General features: G+C 42.3%; 1 protein-coding gene across 11 annotated transcripts in view; it reads left to right on the forward strand.

Moving 5' to 3' along the window:
• Positions 1-2,405: 2,405 nt before the first annotated feature.
• Positions 2,406-20,888, forward strand: part of celf4 (CUGBP, Elav-like family member 4) — an 88,118-nt gene continuing 69,635 nt past the window's right edge. For all 11 annotated transcript variants that reach the window (XM_040029100.1, XM_040029105.1, XM_040029102.1 and 8 more), the window contains exon 1: positions 2,406-3,070. In XM_040029100.1, coding sequence (XP_039885034.1) covers positions 2,794-3,070 — 277 coding nt within the window. In that variant the 5' untranslated portion in view covers positions 2,406-2,793. The remainder of the gene's footprint in view (positions 3,071-20,888) is intronic.

Consider the following 20,888-nt stretch of genomic DNA (forward strand, 5'->3'; position numbering starts at 1 on the left):
ACGCTGTAACACGTCTTTCTCGCTAACTGCGTGTCATCAGTCCGATGGGCTCAGCCACCGCAGCCTCTCTACTACCTCTCAGGTAGGTTGTGTGACGAAGCAGACCACGAGGGACCCGTTGTGGCGCCATACCTTGCGTAATCATCGCGACAGTACCCACTGAACATAATTACAATGATTTGTGCCCTCCCATTTCACCCTTGTATTAAAAAATATTGCTGCAGGTAACTCAGGCGTGAGCGCAGACAGGACTGCTGTGGTGAATGGAGTGTGGCCCCGAGGGAAAGCTTGGAGAGCAGAGCACAGTGTCATGCCAAAGAAAGCCAAGTCCCACCCCCCGGCCCCCCTCCTTTCTCCACTACCACCACCATCACCACCACCCCCGCAACTGCTGGGGCTCGGTCATGCCGTGAGAACGGGATGACATTACCGGGCCATTTAGCTGGCGGAAGAGCGGAAAGAGGTGAGAGAGGCGCTGTGTCGCCCTGAGAGTGTGTCTTTTGTTATTTAATGGTTAGCAAATTTCTGGGCGGGGTGTCGGGTGGGGTTTCCACACATCCCCCCCCCCCTCCCCTCCCAAAAAAGGAGGAAAACAAAGTAGCACAGTACGAATTTTAAGAATCATACCCTGGCCTTACTTTGGCACCTCGGCGTACATATGGCTGCGCGTATGGCAGTCCCCCAAGGGCCCACTGTGAGGTAATGGGTCTGAATCATTCTATTTAAAAGGAGTGTCCAGCAGACACAACTGCCAAGAGCCAGCTAGCTTAACTTCACTGTGAGTTATTCATCGTTAACATTCTGCTTTGCTGACCGCTAAAATGGCTTTCATCAGATTGGATTCAAACAGGATTATCAGCATTCTTATCATTTATACACTAACAAGACCCCGGGTGTTGCTGTTCTCCTCTGGGGATACAGATAAACATGTACTTACTCCCAAAGGAAACAACCAGGAATGGCAATTATCCCACTGAGAGGTCGCTGTCCAAGCTAATAGGAAGCTGATTTAACAATCTGATCTTATATTCAGCTGAGGTTTCGGTTACAGTGAATGTTCAAATCCACCGCCGTTGCACCTTCCCCGTGTAACGTCGCAGATTTCCGTTTGCGGTAGTTTGAATCAGATGATACTTGCTGTTATATAACAGAGGTTATTCTGTTTAGTCCATTTTTTTTATCACAGACATAAGCACGCCTTTAATTGGTGCATGCCTTCAATGGGAAATGTGTAAACACCTAACTCGCTCAAACTGTCAATTTTATAATGAAGGATTGCCAAAATAATCAGAATAATTTAAATTCAGATTTGTTGATGCCTTCAGGCTCGTAAGCTAAAACGATTTGATGAAGAAGCTGAGTGAATGTTTAGCTCATCAAATGATCAACAAATGATCAGGAAATATCTTTTTTCTTTCTTTTTTATGATTTTGAGCTCATTTCTGGTGTAAATGGAATCAAAATGTAGTCCCCCCCCACCCCATTGTCTTCATTACCTGAAATAACCCGAATGGCTTTTTTTCTTCCTTTTTTTCTTCCTTGTGCCCCCTCTCTACGCCACTCGGCGGTGCTCACAGACTTCCCCTTTCTGAAAATGAAATAATCTATTCGGTGTGACTTTCGAAACGGCAGAAGAAAGTAATAATAATAATACGTAGTCTAAACCGCTGCAAAAAAGCTGTGCTTGCTTTTGATAACAGCGAACAGTCGAAGCCGTGCGAGGAATTCTCCATTCGTGTATTTTTGAGCTTCGCCCGTAAGGCTGTGTTTCAGCACCACGGAGCTGTCCACGGTCCTGGAGCGAAGCGAAGATGCAGCGACTCGCTGCTGCTGCCATCGAGGATGAGGAAGGTGGATGAAGGATATGCAGAGTGACTTAAGCACACAAAACAATAAATAAACCTCCGATTAACCGCAGACACCACCAATTTGTGGTCAATGTTTATTTTCACTTAATAGTAGCTACATTTCTGAAAATAGCTGTACGGCTTATTACTCCTGATAAAAACTGTGTGTGAGAGAGAGTCTTTGTCTGTGTGTATCTGCGTGTGTGTGAGTGTGTGTCAGTCACTCAAGTATTGCATTCTTAAGTTCTTGAAAGTGTAGTTATTTGCTCTGAGTAGGAGCACAAAGGACCGTATTCTCTATATCTCTCTATTTATAGACCCTCTCCCCTCGGTGGAATGTACCATTGTCTACTTGCCGAAGAAAAGGGGGGGACAGAAATATGCTGGGTTTATATATGCCGAGTTTAAAGCGCCCCCCCATTATTCTAACCTCCCCTCTGTTCTGGCAGAGATCGAACCGACCCTGTTCGTTTAAACCGAGAAGACACCCATACAGACTCCTCAATGCAAAAAAATAAAAGGGTGCCAAGAAGCTGGGACGAAGGAACGTGGGTGTAAATAGACAGTGAACGCTCTTGGTCTCTCTCCCTCTCTCTCTCTTCTCTCTCTCCCTCCCCCTTCTTCTTCCCTCTCTTTCTCTCTCTCTTTTATGAAATCAATGAACGAGTTATTGGTTAGGACATAAATATAAGGAATCAAAGCCTCCACCGGGACCAACGGCACTGCGCGCTTTTGATATGCGTCTTCGCCAAATGCTTCATGTGTTTTCAAATCATTGTAAATACTGGCTTTGATAGGACGAGAGCGGAACCATCCCTGGTACGGCTTGGTCTCGGAACCAAATTTTGACCAAGACTTCCACCAGCTTTTTTCCAACGTAAAACGAGACTCCACCATTACCATCTGCTGCTGTTGTACCCATCCCAACTCACTGGCCGGTCCGAAGATGGCAACTTTAACCAACGGGCAGGTGGACGGCACGGTGCACGGTGTTGGTGTGGTCTCCGCCAGCACGAACGGGCTCGTGAACGGATTAAACCACAGCCACAGCCCGGCGGGATGCCCGGCCACCATCCCCATGAAGGACCACGATGCCATCAAACTCTTCATCGGTCAGATCCCCCGCAACCTGGATGAGAAGGACCTCCGGCCCCTCTTCGAGGAGTTCGGCAAAATCTACGAGCTCACTGTGCTCAAAGACCGCTTCACGGGCATGCACAAAGGTGGGTTATGCCCATATTCCCCGCGACACCTATGGCTCTATTTGTTTTTGCCAGAGTGAAATCTGTCACACGTTTGGTGAGAGTGGGGAGCCTGAATCATGCGGGATTTAATAGGTAGAGCAGCGCAATTGTTGGCCAATTGTTTCTATAGTGCTGGAGCTTGAATTACTTTTCTGCATGTTTATTCGCATTTTGTTTCATTTGTGGCACGTAGAGGGGGACATTATTTCCAGCGTCTGACTTGTCACTGGCTCCCAAAATCAGTGCTTCATTTTCTACCCTATTAAACACACATATGCAAGCATAAGAGTGTCACGAATCGGGAGTCACGACGGCATGAATATGTGTGGGGGGTGATTTTTAGGAGGACCAATGTTCCTATAGTGTGCACGGGAGTATTCACACATCTAGTCCAGCGGTTGTAAACGTGCTTTCATTCACTCTGCTGAATCCTGATTATTAACCTGGTGTTTTCACGTTGCAATAGCAGGGAGGCTGTTTGATTGCCTCAAAGCAATACATTCTGTAAGTCGCTCAGTGTGTGTGTGTGTTGGGGGGTAGTTGGGTGGGGGTTGTGATGAGTTGGCGGGGGAGGAAGGGAGTGAGTGAGGGAGGGTGTGCGCGTGCACATGTACACGAACGTGTGCAACAGTGGAAGGACTATGAGCATGTTGTAATTTTGTGCAGCATTTAAGCCTTTGTCAGTGTTTCAGGTTTGGGTGATCGAAGTGATTCCCCCTTAAAAATAAAAATAAAAAGAAGAAATCGCACTAAAGTGGAGATTGCATATAGAGGTATTATTTTAACCAGTTTTGAAATATTCTAATCAAATACTGCCTTAATAGCTTTTTCTGTACCAACAATGACTGACCCTGTCAGGGTTGCCTTTGTTATAGAATTGACGACAGTGAATCATCATAAACTTTTGATGCAACAGTGTTATATGCCCTTCTGGTGTAATATAAAGAATTGAAGTGCTCCAGCATGAATGATGGTGCCTTACCCTTGCATTTTATTTTCTACTCTCACGGGAATAGTCATTCTGTGGAAATCACCATCTAGTGAGAGGTCACAAATTGATCTGCTATACCTGCAGGACACATCGCAGGGTGAAAAGTAAGCTGCCACTTTTCAGGACCCCTCTCCTTTGCCTTTTAAGCCATCACCCCCCACCCTGAACCTTTGCCTCGTGCAAACAATATGTGACATCCACCATGTGTCAGGAAATGATTATGATATACAAATAAATTCCAGAGGACAGAGAGTGTGTGCAGACATTGAGGGAACCAAAGAGGCAGGAGAAGAGGAGGAGGAGGAGGGGGGTGTATCTTTTATTAATAGCCCAGCTGTAGTAGAGACTCCCTGTTGGACGGTTAATCACCAGTGGCCCCAGAACTATAGGCATGGCTCGCCAGCTGATTCTAAGAACTGTCTCCTAACTGCGATATACGGTCCTGCTTCCCAGGCTGAGCCCCCGCTTTCATTAGCGAGCCCCCGCTGTGCTCATATTTTAACTAGCTCGAGGCACCAGCTACTCCTTGGCTTACCAGCTCACTGGCTCACTGCGAGCTGTTTGAAGGCCACGTTTCCCCCGCACCCTGAGGTTTCCGTCGAAGATGCCCAAATTGGCAGTAAAAGACAGTACATCCCACGGATAACGGGCAAAGTGACCGACTGTCGTCACACTGGGCTTATTGAACACTGCACAATATTGCATGAACTAGGTACAGTAAGCCATCACAGGAAGATAAATGCAGTTCGCAAATATTAAAATATATATACAAAGAATCTGTTTTCTAAAGAGATCACCATTACTGATCTGCAGAAATCAAAGTGAAATTAATCCATCTGAACGAATTTGATAGCAGTTTTATGTATGAACACGTTTAAACTGGCTTTCAAGCTGCTACGCTTCCCCGTCAGCTTTTCCGCATATGTGTGGTTCTCCCCTGTCCTTTCAGTTTCTTCAGACTGTTTGCATTTGTCCTCTTACAGAATAGAGAGCATCAAGCTGAGGGCATGATGACCCTTTAAGGTGTGAAATGCTCCAGTGGAGTGAAGTCTATAGAACTGTCCAGCAGAAAAGTCCTCTTCCATCTTTTCTCCTTTTCATTAACTCTGCTTGATTCCATTCATTCCTTCCCTTCCTTCGCTCTTCTTTTCTCTTCACTTTATGCACTGACACCTTGTGTGTTCGGTGACAGTGCATCTTGTTCTGTAATGGTTGTGGTAGTACAAAGCCCCAGCTTGAACCACAGATTGTAGATGATCGACTGCCATTTACTTTACAATTTTGTTCTACCTCTGCTTTTCCATGTAGCACGTAGCTGGTAACTGTTATTGTTAACATGGTAATGCCTTGTCTGGGGATACTTTTGTGTTCATTTAACATTACTCGCAGAGACATGGCATTGTAACAAAGACATAAGCATGGTTTTCAGGGAGATAATACACAGCTTTTTCTGCTATGGCAGGAAATAAAAGACCCTCATCCTTTTCTGCTATACATCAACAGGCATAAAGAACAGCCTTTGCTATGGTAATGCTACCGCTGAAGAAAGCTACCCCTCTTATTGCTATTGTCAGCTGTGCCTGTGATACTATTGCCATAACCCTCCCCATAATGACCCCATGTATCATTAGTAATCTAGTCTTTAGGATTGTGTCCCCTTGGAATGGAGGGGAGGAGGGAGCTGGGAGGAGGGAAGCTTGGGACGGAGGTCGACAGAGCTTGGTAGCGGGCGCAGGGACACCAGTGCAGGCCTACATTCTCCCAATGATTTTATTTCTCTCCCCTCTGCGACTCAGCCATGCTAATAGAGGCCATTTATAATGGTCACCGGCTGCTGCTGCTGCTGCTGTTGCTGCTACCAAGCACAACGGGACGGCGAGCACAAAGAGCCAACCCTTTCTCTTTTCTCTGGCAATGCTGCATGGGAGGTGGAGATCCATTCAAGAAGAGCAGGTGTAGATGTGATTGCTAGCACTATTCATCAACCTGATTTCGTGTAATAATCACTGGGGCAATTGAGCTGTGATGATACGGGGGAGCACATTTAATAACCAAAGGTGTTATCTACTGTTTACTGTTGTCACATCATCATTGTATTTCTTGGCAAACCTTTATTGTCAGCATCTTTCTTTCCTCTTAGCAAACGCAACTGTCACCAAGTTTGTTTTAGGGCCATTGTTTCATTTGGTGCTTATTTAATGTGAGTAATATATTTGTCCTTGGTCAAACTAAATACATTAGCAGCGGCTCTCGCCATAGGCTCCGACAGTTAAAGTAGTTACAAAGCCAGAGAGTTGCTCAAAGTCAAGGCAGGTGTTGAAAACTCATTTAGAGTTGGGCCAAATTGTCCGTTTTGACCTGGGAAGTGATGTAAGCGAGGCGCCACAGGTCTTTGGCCGAGACTACACCCTTTCATAAGGCTTTCTCAACTTACACAAGACACTACTAACCCAATGAAAAGAAATGGATTGGCTGTTAAACCATTTTATAAGTCCATCAATACTGCAGAAATTTATTTGAATATTTACGATGGAATATGATTGAAATCAAATAAGCAGAGATGTAGTGTAATGACCGACTGTAATCTTGTTTAAATTTACCCATACTGCAGATGCCTTATGCTGCAGATGGGGACTATAATCTGTGCAGGTCATAAAGGGAGTTATGGTTCTCTCGAATTCCCTCACTTTAGATATTATAGCTCTTTCACCTGAATCTGTCAGGCAAGCAGATTTAGAACAGAACAGCTCATTTGGCTTATCATTCTCAGTGAGGCCAGAAAGTCATGATGCCAGTAACATGAAAGGATCTTTTTTTTTTTCAGGAAATTATATGTTACAGGTTGTTGGATGCAAAAAAAAAAATATTTATTTATTTTTATTTTTAAAAAATGGGGCAATAAAACCAAATTTAGCTTTGAACAAAAAAAAGAACGAAGTATGGGTGTGTGTTTTCGTCCTGCAGGTCTGCGTTAATGCAGCATGCGTTCCGGCCGAAAAATTTCACTCCGGTTGCATCATCCTCTCTGTGGGATCCTTCCCTCTCCTCCTCTCGCATTCAGTTTTGGATGACTGTGTGAGTGAGTGTGTATGTTTATGTGCTCCTTGTCTCCTTGGCCCGTGTTCCACTCAGCGCCGTTCAGAATGCACGCTCAGGTCTCACATTGTGCTCCAAATTTATGAAGACGCATCGATTTCGAGTGTTTCGTCAGGGAGAAAGGCAACATGTGTCGTAGAGGAAGGCACTTCATACCAAAGTAAACTCAACAACCGGTGCCATACCGCGCCCACTGCCCTGGCAGAGCCCAGAACTGCCAAGCAACAAGAAGAAATCGAGAGGCGGAGCCAGAATGAGGAGTACAGTGAGTCTAATTTGTCACGAGGACCGTTGTCAAACCAGTGCTGCCTCTGTTGTCCATTATTATTGGAGGGGACTGTCAGATGGGGGCTGGCTTATGGCCGAGCGGGGAGCCAGTTAGTCACACTGAGAGATGGTCTGACCAAGCCAAAGGAGGCAGTGCTCATGGAGCTTGTGCAAGGATTAGCATGCTAACAGCAGGTTTGGAGTTATGTGGCCTGTCAGAGAGGTGGAGCCCTCTGGCTCCCCTGACCTCGGCAGTCCTCTCATTAAACCACTGACCTTTACATACACAGAGAGATTATGTAAAGAGAAGGCTGTGCACCTGCCTGTTCACCTCATTTCATGTCCTCAAGATTGATGCAAATCAACTGACACACACTAAGCATTCAACCTCCAGCAAACTTTCTTTTTTTTATCTTTTAATAATTTTTGTTAATAACAACAGCATACTTTCTAATAACTGTTTCTTTCCTCCACAAACACAATGCACATCATTTTGTATAATTAGAATTCAAAAATTAAAAACAACTGCCTTGTGGTTCAAACCTGTTCCACATGATAAAGTTGTGGCCAACAGCGGTCAGTGGCGGTGACAGATGTTTCCAACACTTTTTAAGGTGACTCTTTGGGAGACTTGTATGTACATTATAAAAGCTTTCTTGTGTTTTGACAGAGTTAACCCAGGGCTGAGTTCAAATAAAGCATGCCTTAAATCTTTCAACAACATTTGGCTTTTTAGTTTTTCATAAAAAGATTGCTGAGATGCTTGCGCCACAATCTGCGTTTTTCTGTCTTTGTTTCCTAATCTTGCTTTCTTATTGCTGTGTTCATTGCCCCCGTGTGCTTTTTTTTTCAGAGGATGAAATAAAACCAACCTTTTTTTGACAAGTGCTCCTTGGAGAGGTAAATGTTTTCGGTTTTCAAGGCTCTTGCATCAGTTAAATATTATTGTGCTTCGTGGTAAATTTTTTAAAAGTTGATGCTTTGGGCCTCCTCAATCTTTTAGCTACCCTTAATACTACTTCAACGCCCCCTGCTTCAAGCACCGGTGGCCGATTGTGGAGATGGAGAATGCAATCATTTTGAAATGTTGGAAAGTCTTACATGTTTTTTTTTGAGTGTCATTTTGTTTTGCTGCTGATTGTGTTCAAGTCTGCAGTGCTAATCATAGAGCTTCCTGTGAGGAAGAGCTTTGTTTTTCCTTTTAGCTTATGAAGGTTTCCTTCAGTTTTTCAAAATTTTAATGTATTTCGAAATGATAGAGATGATATATAAAAGCATGGTCATGGAGCTGCATGTGTGCTAATATAAAAAATATAACCTGTCTTTTTTAGTTTCATTTCTAGAATACTTATCTGTGGCATACAACTACACAGGCACTCCGCTCTATATGTGGTTGTTGAGTGTAAAAGGTTTAACAATAGTTCCTTTTGTTCAGCAGTCAAAGGATTATGAATCTCTTCTGTTTTTGAAGTTAGAAGCTGGTGTTTTGCCTTTTCGATTAGAACTTCTGGCTCCTTTTATCAAGCTTTGCACAGTCAGGAGGCATTATGGTCGGAAATTTTATAATACACATATCTGTGTCTGTGCACCTGTGTATTTAAAGCGAGGTATACATACATTTTCTATATATATCTGTCATCTGATCATCTTTTTATATGCATACAGTTTAGAATTATGTGATCTGTGCGTATCAGCATACAAGAAAACACAGTGCCACATGTGCTTACAGTGCTGTGAGTTCAATCATAGCCACGGTAGCGCTCAAGAGTGACTTTTTTTAATGCTTACTAATATATCTTGGGTCCAAACCTGATTCAAAATCTCAGTATGCTCATAAAAATGGGCCCAGCTGCAGCTCTCTACTGCAGAGGCTTTCCACAAGGAAATAGCAGCATGACACAGCAGCAATATGAAAAATAGAACCAAAGTTTGTCACAGCCAACTGTGGCAATGGCCCATTAATGCATACCCTGCAAGCATTAATTCTTGTTACATATCCGGCTCCAAAGGACTCTCATTCCTTTCAGTCCCCGTTCAAATAGATTAATATTGTTTCTGTTTTGACCCTTTCTTATATTCTCGAGGCTAAATTTGGTTTTAATATCACAAAAGCAAATCATTGCTATTACCTTGCAAACAGACACAGCTTTTTCAGACTGTAATGCATGTACTTTCAATTACCGTTTTAGCCCCTACAAGACTGTTTCATGTAGACTAAACAAATCATTCGGCTTTGGAGATTTATGCTTTATAGGAAGTTGAATTGATGTTTATTCTCAACCAAATTGCTAAGCATAACTCAAAGTGGCGTATCTAGGTCCATCTGCTAGGATATTCTAAGGCAGGGATTACATGAGCCGTGTGCTATCGTTGCACGCAGAAAACACCTCATGGGCTGTCAAGCATGTGTGACTTGTCAGGCCAGATGCATATTTAGCCTTCTCTGTATGCTTGCATACAACCTCATACGCTGCGCCATGACTGCCACATTTTGAGCGTCCCTGATTCCAATTCCGTTTCTTCCCATCTCCCTTCATGCCTATTTCATGCCCCCTCCAATTAAAAATGCACCACGTTGACTTGTAAAAGGAAGGTGGGAATGGAGGTTAGGGCTTTTCAAAGAGCCCCCTCAATTATTCAAAGGCAAGTTTGATTCAGAAAATGGAGGATGATTAATAAGTTATGTGGAAGTTTTCGAGGGTTTGGGTAGCAAATGTAGTGCAAGATGTTCTGACAAAACTAGGAAAAGCATCAACCAAACAGACATGTTTGTTGTAAATTAGGCTTGACAAGTTTTGACTTCCAGAGTTAGCCTCATATCAAAACTACTTGTTCTCTTTGTAATATATAAGTGTGGTTTCATGAGTTAGCTACTTGCTTCAGAAAAGATTTGTAACTGCTCAGCTTTCTGTTCGGGGAAAATGTGTAGTTTGCACAATCCTGAACGACATCAGCTTTGAATTTGTATATCAAATTTGTATTTGTTTCTGAATACCCACTGGGTCCATTTTCATTCCCTCCAAAATATGCATTTTGCCATCAGATATTACCATTGAAATGATATTGGCATCACATTGAGGGAAAGTACATCAAGGCTTTATTCTGTCCTGCTGGTTGGAGAGCAGATAGACCAAAACATATCGCTGCAGAGGGAGATGGTGCAAGAGTGCGTAAAACGACAAGGAGCTCTAGACAGAGAGAGCGAGAGAGACTGGGGGGAGAGAGCAGGAGAGAGGGAAGCAGAATTAGAGACATGTTGAAACAGGGATGATGTAAGAGAATGCGTGAAAAGAGGCAAGGGAGATCCATGGAGGAGAGTGCTTGGGTGGGGGCTGCACACAAAGACAAAAAGAGAATATCAAGAGGCAGAGCGATATAAAAGAAGGAGAGCGGAGATTGTAAAGGAAGGTGCAGTCTAAAAATGGAGGCATGGAGAGATTGTTCAGTGACAGACACAGAGTGAGAAAAAGGAACGAAAGGGAAGACGGAAAGGGCTGAAAAGAAAAGACCGAAAAGCAGGGATGGGAAACGACAGGCAGAGATAGAAGTAAAAAGAGTGAGGGAGTCCCAGAGACAGATGTCGCCCTCGCTGGCCCCGGCAGATTGATAGCTCCTGGCCCAGTTCCATGCCAGGCTCTGACCCCTCTGTCCTCTGCTGTAATTTATAGGCTGCATTTTACCAGATTTAAGCACTACTCTGTGGCCATCATGGCTTGAGAAGGGAGAATGACCTTCCTGGGATGGGAGCAGAATTAGACCCCTGCAGCGCCCAGGTGCCCCAGGGGTAAATAAGCAAGTGCCCTCCATATTAGCATGATCTCTGACAACATGTTAATTGGACTTGTATACTTGTCAGTGGTGTGTGTGTCTGTTTGTGGATTTTCCTCACATGCTACTTTTTGAAGTTTGATCTTGACTGCTATTTAAAGTTGCTCAGTGAGGGTGCAGCTGCGTAGGTCGCTTGTGGGCAGAAACAACTTTTTACTGCATTACAGAGGTTTTCTATTGTCATTGGCATGCTTCAGCTGTGTTGCATCAAAATTTAATGCAATATGTATTTCATCTCATGCAGCAGAAATCCTGGACAACCCACGGTTTGTTTGTTTGTTTTTTTCTTTTTCTGAAAGAAGTTCAAGTGCCAAAAGTAACAACAGTAAAAATTTACAAACTTCTTCCTTTTTTTTTGTAATGCAGATGTTTCATTTTAGTTTGGAACTGACTAGCTGTTAAAGCTGAAGAACCACCAGATCTTTCTTTATGGAAAAACTAGTTGAAATCTGTATTTGCTGTACTGTGTAAAATTTGTGCAACTTATTGCTTCTGTGCAACTTATTGCTTAAAAGTGTATTGTGCAATTTATTTAAGGTTTTCAGGGGGAAAGAAATCACAGTGGTCTCAAAAACTCACAAAAACTCTGGTATCAAATATGTAACTTGTTGTTATAGGGTTAAATAACAAGTTAACAAGTTGGGACGTGGGATTTGCCTGCAATCTAAAGCCCCCTGTCAAACATAGCTGTCTGGAAAAAATAACCGAGCGTTCGTGTTCATCACATGTAAGCTGATGTAGAAAATATCTTTTATGGTCTTTAAGAAGGTTTCATTCCACAAATCTGCACCTCAAAAAGGAGGTTTGAACTTGCATGGACTTATGAAGCGTATTAGCTCACGCCTTTATTTAATTTGGCTTTAATTAGAAGCAGACTGTTGGTGCAAATTAAGTGAAAAAGACTCTGTGAAACTTTGTATTGTGGTTCTTGCAAAGTAAATATGGTGCGTGCGTGTGTGTGTGTGTGTGTGTGTGTGTGTGTGTGTGTGTGTGTGCGTGCGTGTGCGTGCGTGCGTGCGTGTGTGTGTGTGTGTACATGCACATCTGGAGCGTGCCCCCTTGTAGACTAACTTGGCTGGCTAGCTGGTGGGCTCAGCTGGGTTTGTGCTTGGCCATTCAGAACGCTACCTCAATGCACAAATCAGCCCAGGGAATGATCTGGACAGAAAGCCTTCAGCAAATTATTACAGATTTGCAATTTAATGGCTTCGGAGGTCTCTCCCAGCCCCACACAGGTTCCCAATGAGACAGAGCCTATTAGTTTGGTCCTTTAATCACAGAACAGGAGATGGAACCCTGGCCAAACCTATACATAGCCTGCTTCACTTGGTGTGGAATGATTTCATGGGGTTTATAGATAGAGACAGTGAAGTCTGTGTGTGTGTGAGAGTGTGTGAGCACTGGGTAGTTGATAAGCTTTGCTTTCCCCGGAGCAACAGAAGTGTGTGTGTGTGTGTGTGTGTGTGTGTGTGTGTGTGTGTGTGTGTGTGTGTGTGTGTGTGTGTGTGTGTGTGTGTGTGTGTAGCAGAGAGAGAGAGAGAGAAAAGTGTTCTTACTTTATAGACTGTTCATCAATACTGTAAGGACGCAGCGGGCAGCAGCAATTAATTTGGCATTGGCTTTACCTAAAGCTAACAAAAACTTTCCCAGTAGTTTAGAAGAAATGTCAAACTAGTGGTAAAAATCCATAATAACCATCAGTAATAAATAGTAAACTGTTAACTGAACTCAAGTGAATGGTTATTTCACAATTACCAAACAGTATATTCACTAGTCATTTGTAGTGTTACAGTTTATGCCTTTTATAAGCCAAAGGTTCAGTCATGTGAATTTCCTCCACATCATTTTTATGTCCATTAAAGCAGGTGTTATAAACCTAGGTGTTATTATTCATTATGATTTAATTGTATACAGCAATGAAAAGTAAGTGACATACTCAGTTTACCATTGATTGTTAGTCATTGATTAAAAGTTACCAAATTAGTTTGCATTGGCATTTTCTGAAAACGTTTCCATCCAAACATTTTTTATTCTCATGTATAAAAGATACTGAATTCTGTCTAATATTTTTTATACAAGGGAAAACATTTTGAAACTTATCTTAAAAAGAAAACAGCAAAATGTAAAATGTTCACTGAGCAGATTTGCTGTTCACAGCATCCATAGAAATGCAGTTATGTTTTGAGGTGATGTTCTCGCTGACACACCTCAGTGTGTGTGAACTGCTTTAGGCTTTCAAATCCATTTCCAAAACCCAGATTTTATTTGCAGTTTATTAGATTTAGGTTGAAGAGGTTTAAGCTCTCATGTTTTGGGAAATTAGAATTTTACTTCGGAAGATATTCATACAGAATGAAACAATGCATTTAGATAAAGGCATAGCTTTAACGGCGATACTATTTGTTACAGATAAATGGCTTGTGTTTCAGAGGGCGCTTGAGACTTTTCCCATAGCCATAGTTGCCCTGATTAATGTGCCATCGATGCAAAATGTAAAAACTATCACTCCAATCTGCCTTTCAATGTCCCAATTTGTCCAAGAGGAAGCCAAGCTTTCTAAATGAGCTGGATAAAAGTGACTGCCAAAGGGGATGAATATATATAATTATCTGCGGCTGGAGCGCCAACAAAGGGACTTTGAAAATCAACTTTGTGCGCCAAAGGCTTCATTAGTCTGACGACAACAAAATGTCCCCTTAACTTGCAGGCGGAAAGACACAGGTATCTGCAAAGCTATTAAAAGCCAGCAGTCGCGCCGCCTTGTGTAGCCCAGCCACTATCTGTTTGGGATTAGAAGCTGTTTAATGCGCTAATGTTAATATGCTAATATGTTAATGTTATGTTAGTGAATTATTAGGTGATTTAAGAAATGGCTGGCTGCTGTTTTGTTGGTCTTACGCACTGACACGTTAGAAAGGATGGATAACTGTGTTTACTTTGTATATGGAAATCCCTGAGTGTCTTTCATCTGTCCTTCCTATAGCGACTAGTGGTCCATGTTAGCTTTGCAAACATCTTAATTGTGTTAAATGAAGGAAAAAGGGGGGAAGATTAAAAGCCATTAATGTGTGTTGTGTGAGGATATGCTATTCCCGGGACAGTGCTTTTGTTCACTTTGCCAAAGCAGAGCAGAGAGTTTCACCTTGAAACTCAATGCACACCAGAATCATTGTCATTGTGCCTACCTAAACCACCGCTGTCTCTCATTCTCACTGTCAAACTTGCTTTGCTCGTCTTTGCATTTCTTTTTGTGATTGCCTCTCTCCATCCTTCTTACTCTCTTTGTACGTCTCTCCCATTTTCTCTCTGTCTCTCTCGTGCTTTTCCCTTTGTAGCCCGGTTTCTCTTCATTGCTCTCCCTCTCTCTGTCTGTCTGTCTAAGCGTCAGATAATCTCACTGGGGGAGACTTTAGAGGACTCTCCATCTGTGTATAAATAGCTCTGGATGAATTATTGAGGGACCTGGGGTTGCTAATAATCCCGCAGGACCCATCTGACAATGACACAGAAGATGGAGGGAAAACAATTACGCAGGCTTTCTCCTTCAGAAGAGTGGGAATGGGGATGGGGGGAGGAGGGGGGGGGAACTCCGCGGCCTCTGGGAGCCTCCTCACGGGGCCCAACATCTTGGCTAATAAACCCAATTAAGTCTCCGGAATCAATCGGAGCCCCGGGGGCGTCCTCTCTCTTCCTTCCCCGGACGGTGTGCAACAACAGGAAGTGTAATGATTCATGTTCCCCCTTCTGCATTTGGATCGTCCTCTCATCTCCATCTTGCAGGTTGGCAAGGCGGACGGGACAGGACAGGATGTCCGCTGAGGCAGGATAATAGGACAGGGAGAGGAAAGGAGAAGAGAGAGGCAGGTGGAGTGGAGAGGAGCTCAGAGGAATATTAATGGGAGTCTTTATCCTGTAAGTGTTTTACCAGGGGGATGAGACATGGGACCACTCCCATGACAGAATTCACTTTGTCACTTTGTCTTCTTAGTGATACATGATTCATCCGGAGATGGATTCTTGATTAATCAGCTTTGCCTGGTCCTTGTCTGACTGTTGACCCTCTATCTATCTATCTATCTATCTATCTATCTATCTATCTATCTATCTATCTATCTATCTATCTATCTATCTATCTATCTATCTATCTATCTATCTATGAAAAAAGTATAATAAACTTTGCTGCAGTTTGAATGTTGAATTTATGTTCAGTTAATTTCAGTCAGTCAGTATCCCCATTCAAATCCACACAGCAACTTTTGAACATGTTAATTTTAGATCCATTAAGCGAGTGCAGCGTGAGCAGGTGTGACTCATGGTTCGTGTTTCACTGTCAGTTTTTTCCAACTAAGAAAAACCTACAAGTACCATTTCATAACAAAATCTCTTAGTAAAGCAGACTACAGATGATGAAAAAACATTGTACACACAACTGTCACACACACTGGGCTGGTATAGTCTGTCTCTTAATGGTATTTATACACAAGAAACCAAAAAATCACCATCACCATCTATAAATCATATACTGCTGTGTAGTGCTGTTTTTGAAGGAGCGTTTTGGTGTCCCACAGTAGTCCAAACACTCCTTAAGAGGTTTTTCCACTGACTAAAGTATAATATTCCCATATAATACATTGAACTATAGTAACATGAGCTCAAAAATGCCCATTTGTTATCTGTCCCACATTGTTTTATTAGTCTCTGCCTCAATAAATTTCCCACAGTGACTGACCTGGTATGTCCGGGTTCAGACTTTAAGTTCGTCATAGGAGTCACTGCAGTTTTAATAATTCATATCACGAAAAGCTAAATTTAGTCCCCCCCAAAACATTTCCTGACAAAATGGCAGCGGCAGGATGGGAGTGAGGTGATTCGTCTGCCTGGATTTTTGGGACATTTAACGTCTGTGTTTTGCCATCAGGGGAGCTTTTAACAAGCTCATACAAGTGGGTGTTCGAGCATCCATGTTTCATGGGATGCACTCAGAGTGAGTGCTGTTTAAGATGGTATTTTATTTTGTGCTATGAGAGCTGAAGCATCACATGCGTGCCTTTTCTGTGCACGCCTCACGTCATGCGATTGTATGAATATGTGGACGTTTTCAGTGCACTCGGGATAAGGGGGGGGGGAGTGGAGGTTGAGTGAGGGTTGTTGCAACTGTGTGTGTCTGTGGGGGCAGAGGGAGTTGACACTGTCCTAATGATGCATTTTCTACTCCATTGATTCAATGGCTGTGCTCTCCACTAAATCCTTCACATGCAACACATTAAAGCTGGCCCTTTTTCCTCCTTCACCGATCGATTAGCACAGCTTAGAGACGGCAACTCTGGCAAGCAGGGCGAGAGATGGGACTTGTTGTCTTCAGGGACTTACGCGCACACAAACACAAGCACAAACCATTTAAAAGTTCTCATTGTTTCTCACACATGTATGTCACAATGAAAACAAAAGAAACAAACGAAAAAGGCTTTTTATTCATCTTTAATTGTAATGTTAGAAGGCATCAGGTCAGCTCATCGTTACTCCCAGCTCATTACATACTGATGCATCGCTGTTCACTGTTCCTTTACTGTCATTGTTTTTTAATATTCAAAGTAGAAAAGCATTGAAGCATAGAAAGGTTAGATTAGGAGTCGGTGCTATAAATCAGATGGCCTTCAACCTGAAAACACAAGTTCTATGTAGGAGAACCCTAAAAAGAACACATGAAAACAACCCTTTAACCACCTTAACCAGATGTTAAAAGGCAGACTCCCATCTGCTGCTTCTCCTGCGTATCCTTGGAGACGCTGACAAGTCCCATGACAGTGACAATCCCAATCATTTTCCTACAGTGTCATACTGCTTAGATGTGTAGGGACTTCTACTGAAGTCTAAATCACTACCCCGCTCATTGAAAACGACGTTGCACCGGGGAAAAAACGTTTTTAGTTTGCATGAATCTGTAATGTCGATTGCGTTTGTCTCCCTTTATTATCCCCCTAAAGGTACCACATTGAAATGTAAAGTTACCTGGTTTTCAAAGCTTCTATTATCTGAAATAAGGTTGTTTTTATTCCCACATCTTTCAGGGCAATCTGGGAGTAATTTATTCTGGGTATTTTTCACTGTGCTGCTTAAAATTCACATTCAAACCATGAGCAAGCTTTGATTTGCCTTGATGATTTAACAGTTTTGCAGAAAATGCCCAGTTATTAAAATTTATTTTACACCCCGAGTCAATCAGAACTTAGTATTCACACAGAATACAGTATAATGACTTTTATTTTACGATCTTCATATCCTCATCTCCAAAAGTAATTTAGTTACAACCGGAGTCCCCTTTATTGTTCAAAATGACTATGTCCTGCACTTTTAAGAATGGAAAAAAATATAACAGACGTACAGAAGTGCCGTCCCTCAGAGATTCATCCATCACCTGGTTATTAACATTTGCTCTATCTATTCCTGCTCTCTGCTTCCCTCAGTGGTACGCTTGTTGTGCGTTTCTATATTATGGATTCTTCCAGTTCCCCCCGAAGAGAGGGCTGAGGGATCTGCATATAGCTGCCTATGGGAGAGCTGAGACTGCTATTACACTCTATTACAAATGAATTCACCTCCTCTTTCATAACACTGCCCCTTAGTTCTGCCTCACTCTGCTGAAATAATATCATAATCAAGACCAACATTCATTCGTCCCCTGAAACAACTCCTGAATTTTTAAGGCCTCTTTCACACAGTGAAAAAAAAGATGCTCGATTTGAGCAACTGAGTTATTTTTTTCCACTCGTACACTCAGTTCTGTTCTCTGAGCTCGTACTGTGGGCTTCAAAGTGCTCTTTTTTTTTTTTTCATTTAATCAGCGATTACAGCAGCCAATTAAAGATTTTAAGACGATACAGGAGAAAGTTGGCGTGTTCCCGGAGACCTTGGCTGTGTCCCCTAAAATAGCCTCTATCCTCTGTCTCTTTCTTCCTTGGTGAGTAATGATCTGAAAGGTCAGCAAAGGTGAAGGGGATATGAGCGGCTGCTGCTCACTTTATTGAATTACTATTCCTCGCAGAACCAAAAGTGAGGGGGCTTGTCTGGGCTTTTACGCTTCGATATCAGATTTACTTGGAGATATGTGACTTTTTTTTTCTTTTTTTCTCAAGTCTGCCACTTTAAGTCATCCTAAACATTTCCCTGTATACATATGCATTAGAGAAATGGCGAGAATGATTCTGCAGCGAATAAAGATAAGATGGGATTATAGCTATAGAGACATGGTTTTAATAGCTGTGTTTATTTTTTATTTTTTTAAAGCAGTTTTTTTCCTCTGCATTGCAAGTATTAACTTTACTCTTTTAATTTTATTGCATTTGAAAACCAGATACAGACTGAATAGCAATTGTATGGCTCATACCGAGTGTCCCAGTTACAGCAGTACAAGGGCAACTGTATCGTTGAGAAACTCTTTTAATATAACACTTATTAGTATTCCACTTTTGCACTCAGTGCTACTCATTTTCACCATACGACTAAAAGACCAAGGCTTTATATGCCATTTCTCTGAACACAATAAGTCAAGAATTTTTGTCTTTACTCTGACCCATTTCAAGAGTGAATTGAAGAGCGTTATCTAAGCCTCAGCACTCACAGAAATCCAGTCAGAACGTTCTTGTCTTAAGGTCAATCTTTTAAAAAGGAGAAAAAAAACATTCCTCTGTTTATTGAGCAAAGTCTGTCCTTGGTCAACCCTTTCAGGTGAAGATAAGTGCTAACAGAAGTGAGGTAGGGGGAGACGTGGAGATTTCTATTGACTGACTGAAATTGGACAGCCTCAAACAAAGTTTCATGCCAAAGTTTTTCAAGGCAGAGTTCCAGGGATTTCAGCTGTGCCGTGGATAAAGCTTTTTAATGCTATTGACTCTTTTTAGGCTCTTACCAAGTTGTTCTGAAATATTTAAATGATCACTGGGAGTTTCTCCTCATCTGTAGCTGGGAATAAAAGGAGGGAGAGAGAGGGAGAGCGAGAGGAGGGAACTTTTTATGTCCGCCTTTTACAATCCCTGAATTAATAGGCAGAAGATAATTAGAGAATTCTGTACAATAACATTGTCCCTCAAGTTTTTTAGTCTTGGGTGGCATCAGGCAGTGTATGCTGGTAAAAAGTGATTCATGTGTCCGGTAACAGTGCTGAGCACTAATTCATTAGTCCTTTTAATTTTAGTAGGATTATAATTAGTTTCAAAGGAGAATTTGAAGAATGGTGTGTCCCCAACCTGGGGCCATGGATGTCACAGAGATCACGGTCGCTATATTGTTTCTGGGAATCTGAGGGTTTTAATTACCTTTACACCCAGTTTACATGTTAAATATGTCGACGGTCTTTAGCTATTAAAAAATAAATAATGAAGTAGCATATAGATACATGTTTTAGTATTTGTTTAACATTTGTTCGAATTGCTATAGCATGGAGGTTAGCTCTGGTGCCTTGTAGCAAGAAGGTCTTGGGTTCAAATCCACCATCTGTCCTGAGCCGTTCTGTGTGGAGTTTGCGTGTTCTTCCAATGTCGCATGAGTTCTCTCCAGTTACTCTGGCATGCTCTCACAGTCCAAAGACACACAGTTGGTGGAGTTAATTGGTGACTCTAAATTGCCCATAGGTGTGGTTGTCTATAGTAGCTGGGACCCTGAATTAGATAAGTGGATCAGAATGGACTGATAAACTGATAAATCTATGTTGCTACTTACTAACGAGAGGTAAACTGTTAGATTGGATGAAATGGCAACATATGTACGTCTACATGTAACACACCACATCCTCAAAACCAGGAAAGGTTGTGTGGATTCCTTCTATTTAAAAAAAAAGTTAGCAACAGACTACAGCACTTAGCTCCTCATGAGCTAAAATATAACCCAAAAAAATCAAATATCTGATTTGCATAACACAAGTTGGATTGAAGCACTCATTTCAAATCGGGGGTAATGTTAGCCAAAGTCCTGACTTGATACTCGGCATCAGTCATTGAAATGAAGCTTAGCTTAATAAGGAGAATCTGTTTCCATACAAATGTGCGCAATTACATGTTTGAGCAATTCTCCTCTTCACTGCCACTTTCCCACTTCCACTTTACTGTCAAAGTCACTGCAACTTTGCGGTCCAATGATTTTCTTGCCCTCTTATCCAAGACGATCAGTCCACCATCCCTATTCTCTCTGCACATAGCTCTTCTGTCTTCCTGCCTTTCAACTGTCTTTGCATTCCGCTCCATCTCCACCTCATCCTGGATAATCAGAGAGTAACACGAAGTCTCCATCAGCCATCTGCTTACCCTGCTCCATCACCAGCATCTAGACTCTGGGGTCCTGTCCCATTTCCTACTTTTGTTCAGGACACCGCTCTGCTATGTTGCATTATCGGTATCTAATCGCTAAACTCCTCTAGATTCATATATAATGTATATACAGGATAATGTTCTTTGGTATCAATGATCCCTCCTCGTTGAGTTATCTTTTACAACAGAATGTTTAAACAAACAGTGAATCAGTCCCCATTGGCAACTTGTTGGGCAACCCATTGGCAAAGGCAGCTCATCAAATTTGGGTTTTCCAAATCAACAAGGTCAAAGCTCCATGTGGTCCAACACAGCT

The sequence above is a fragment of the Simochromis diagramma genome, unplaced genomic scaffold (assembly GCF_900408965.1).
Source record: "Simochromis diagramma unplaced genomic scaffold, fSimDia1.1 OVJJ01000483.1, whole genome shotgun sequence".
Classification (NCBI taxonomy): domain Eukaryota; kingdom Metazoa; phylum Chordata; class Actinopteri; order Cichliformes; family Cichlidae; genus Simochromis; species Simochromis diagramma.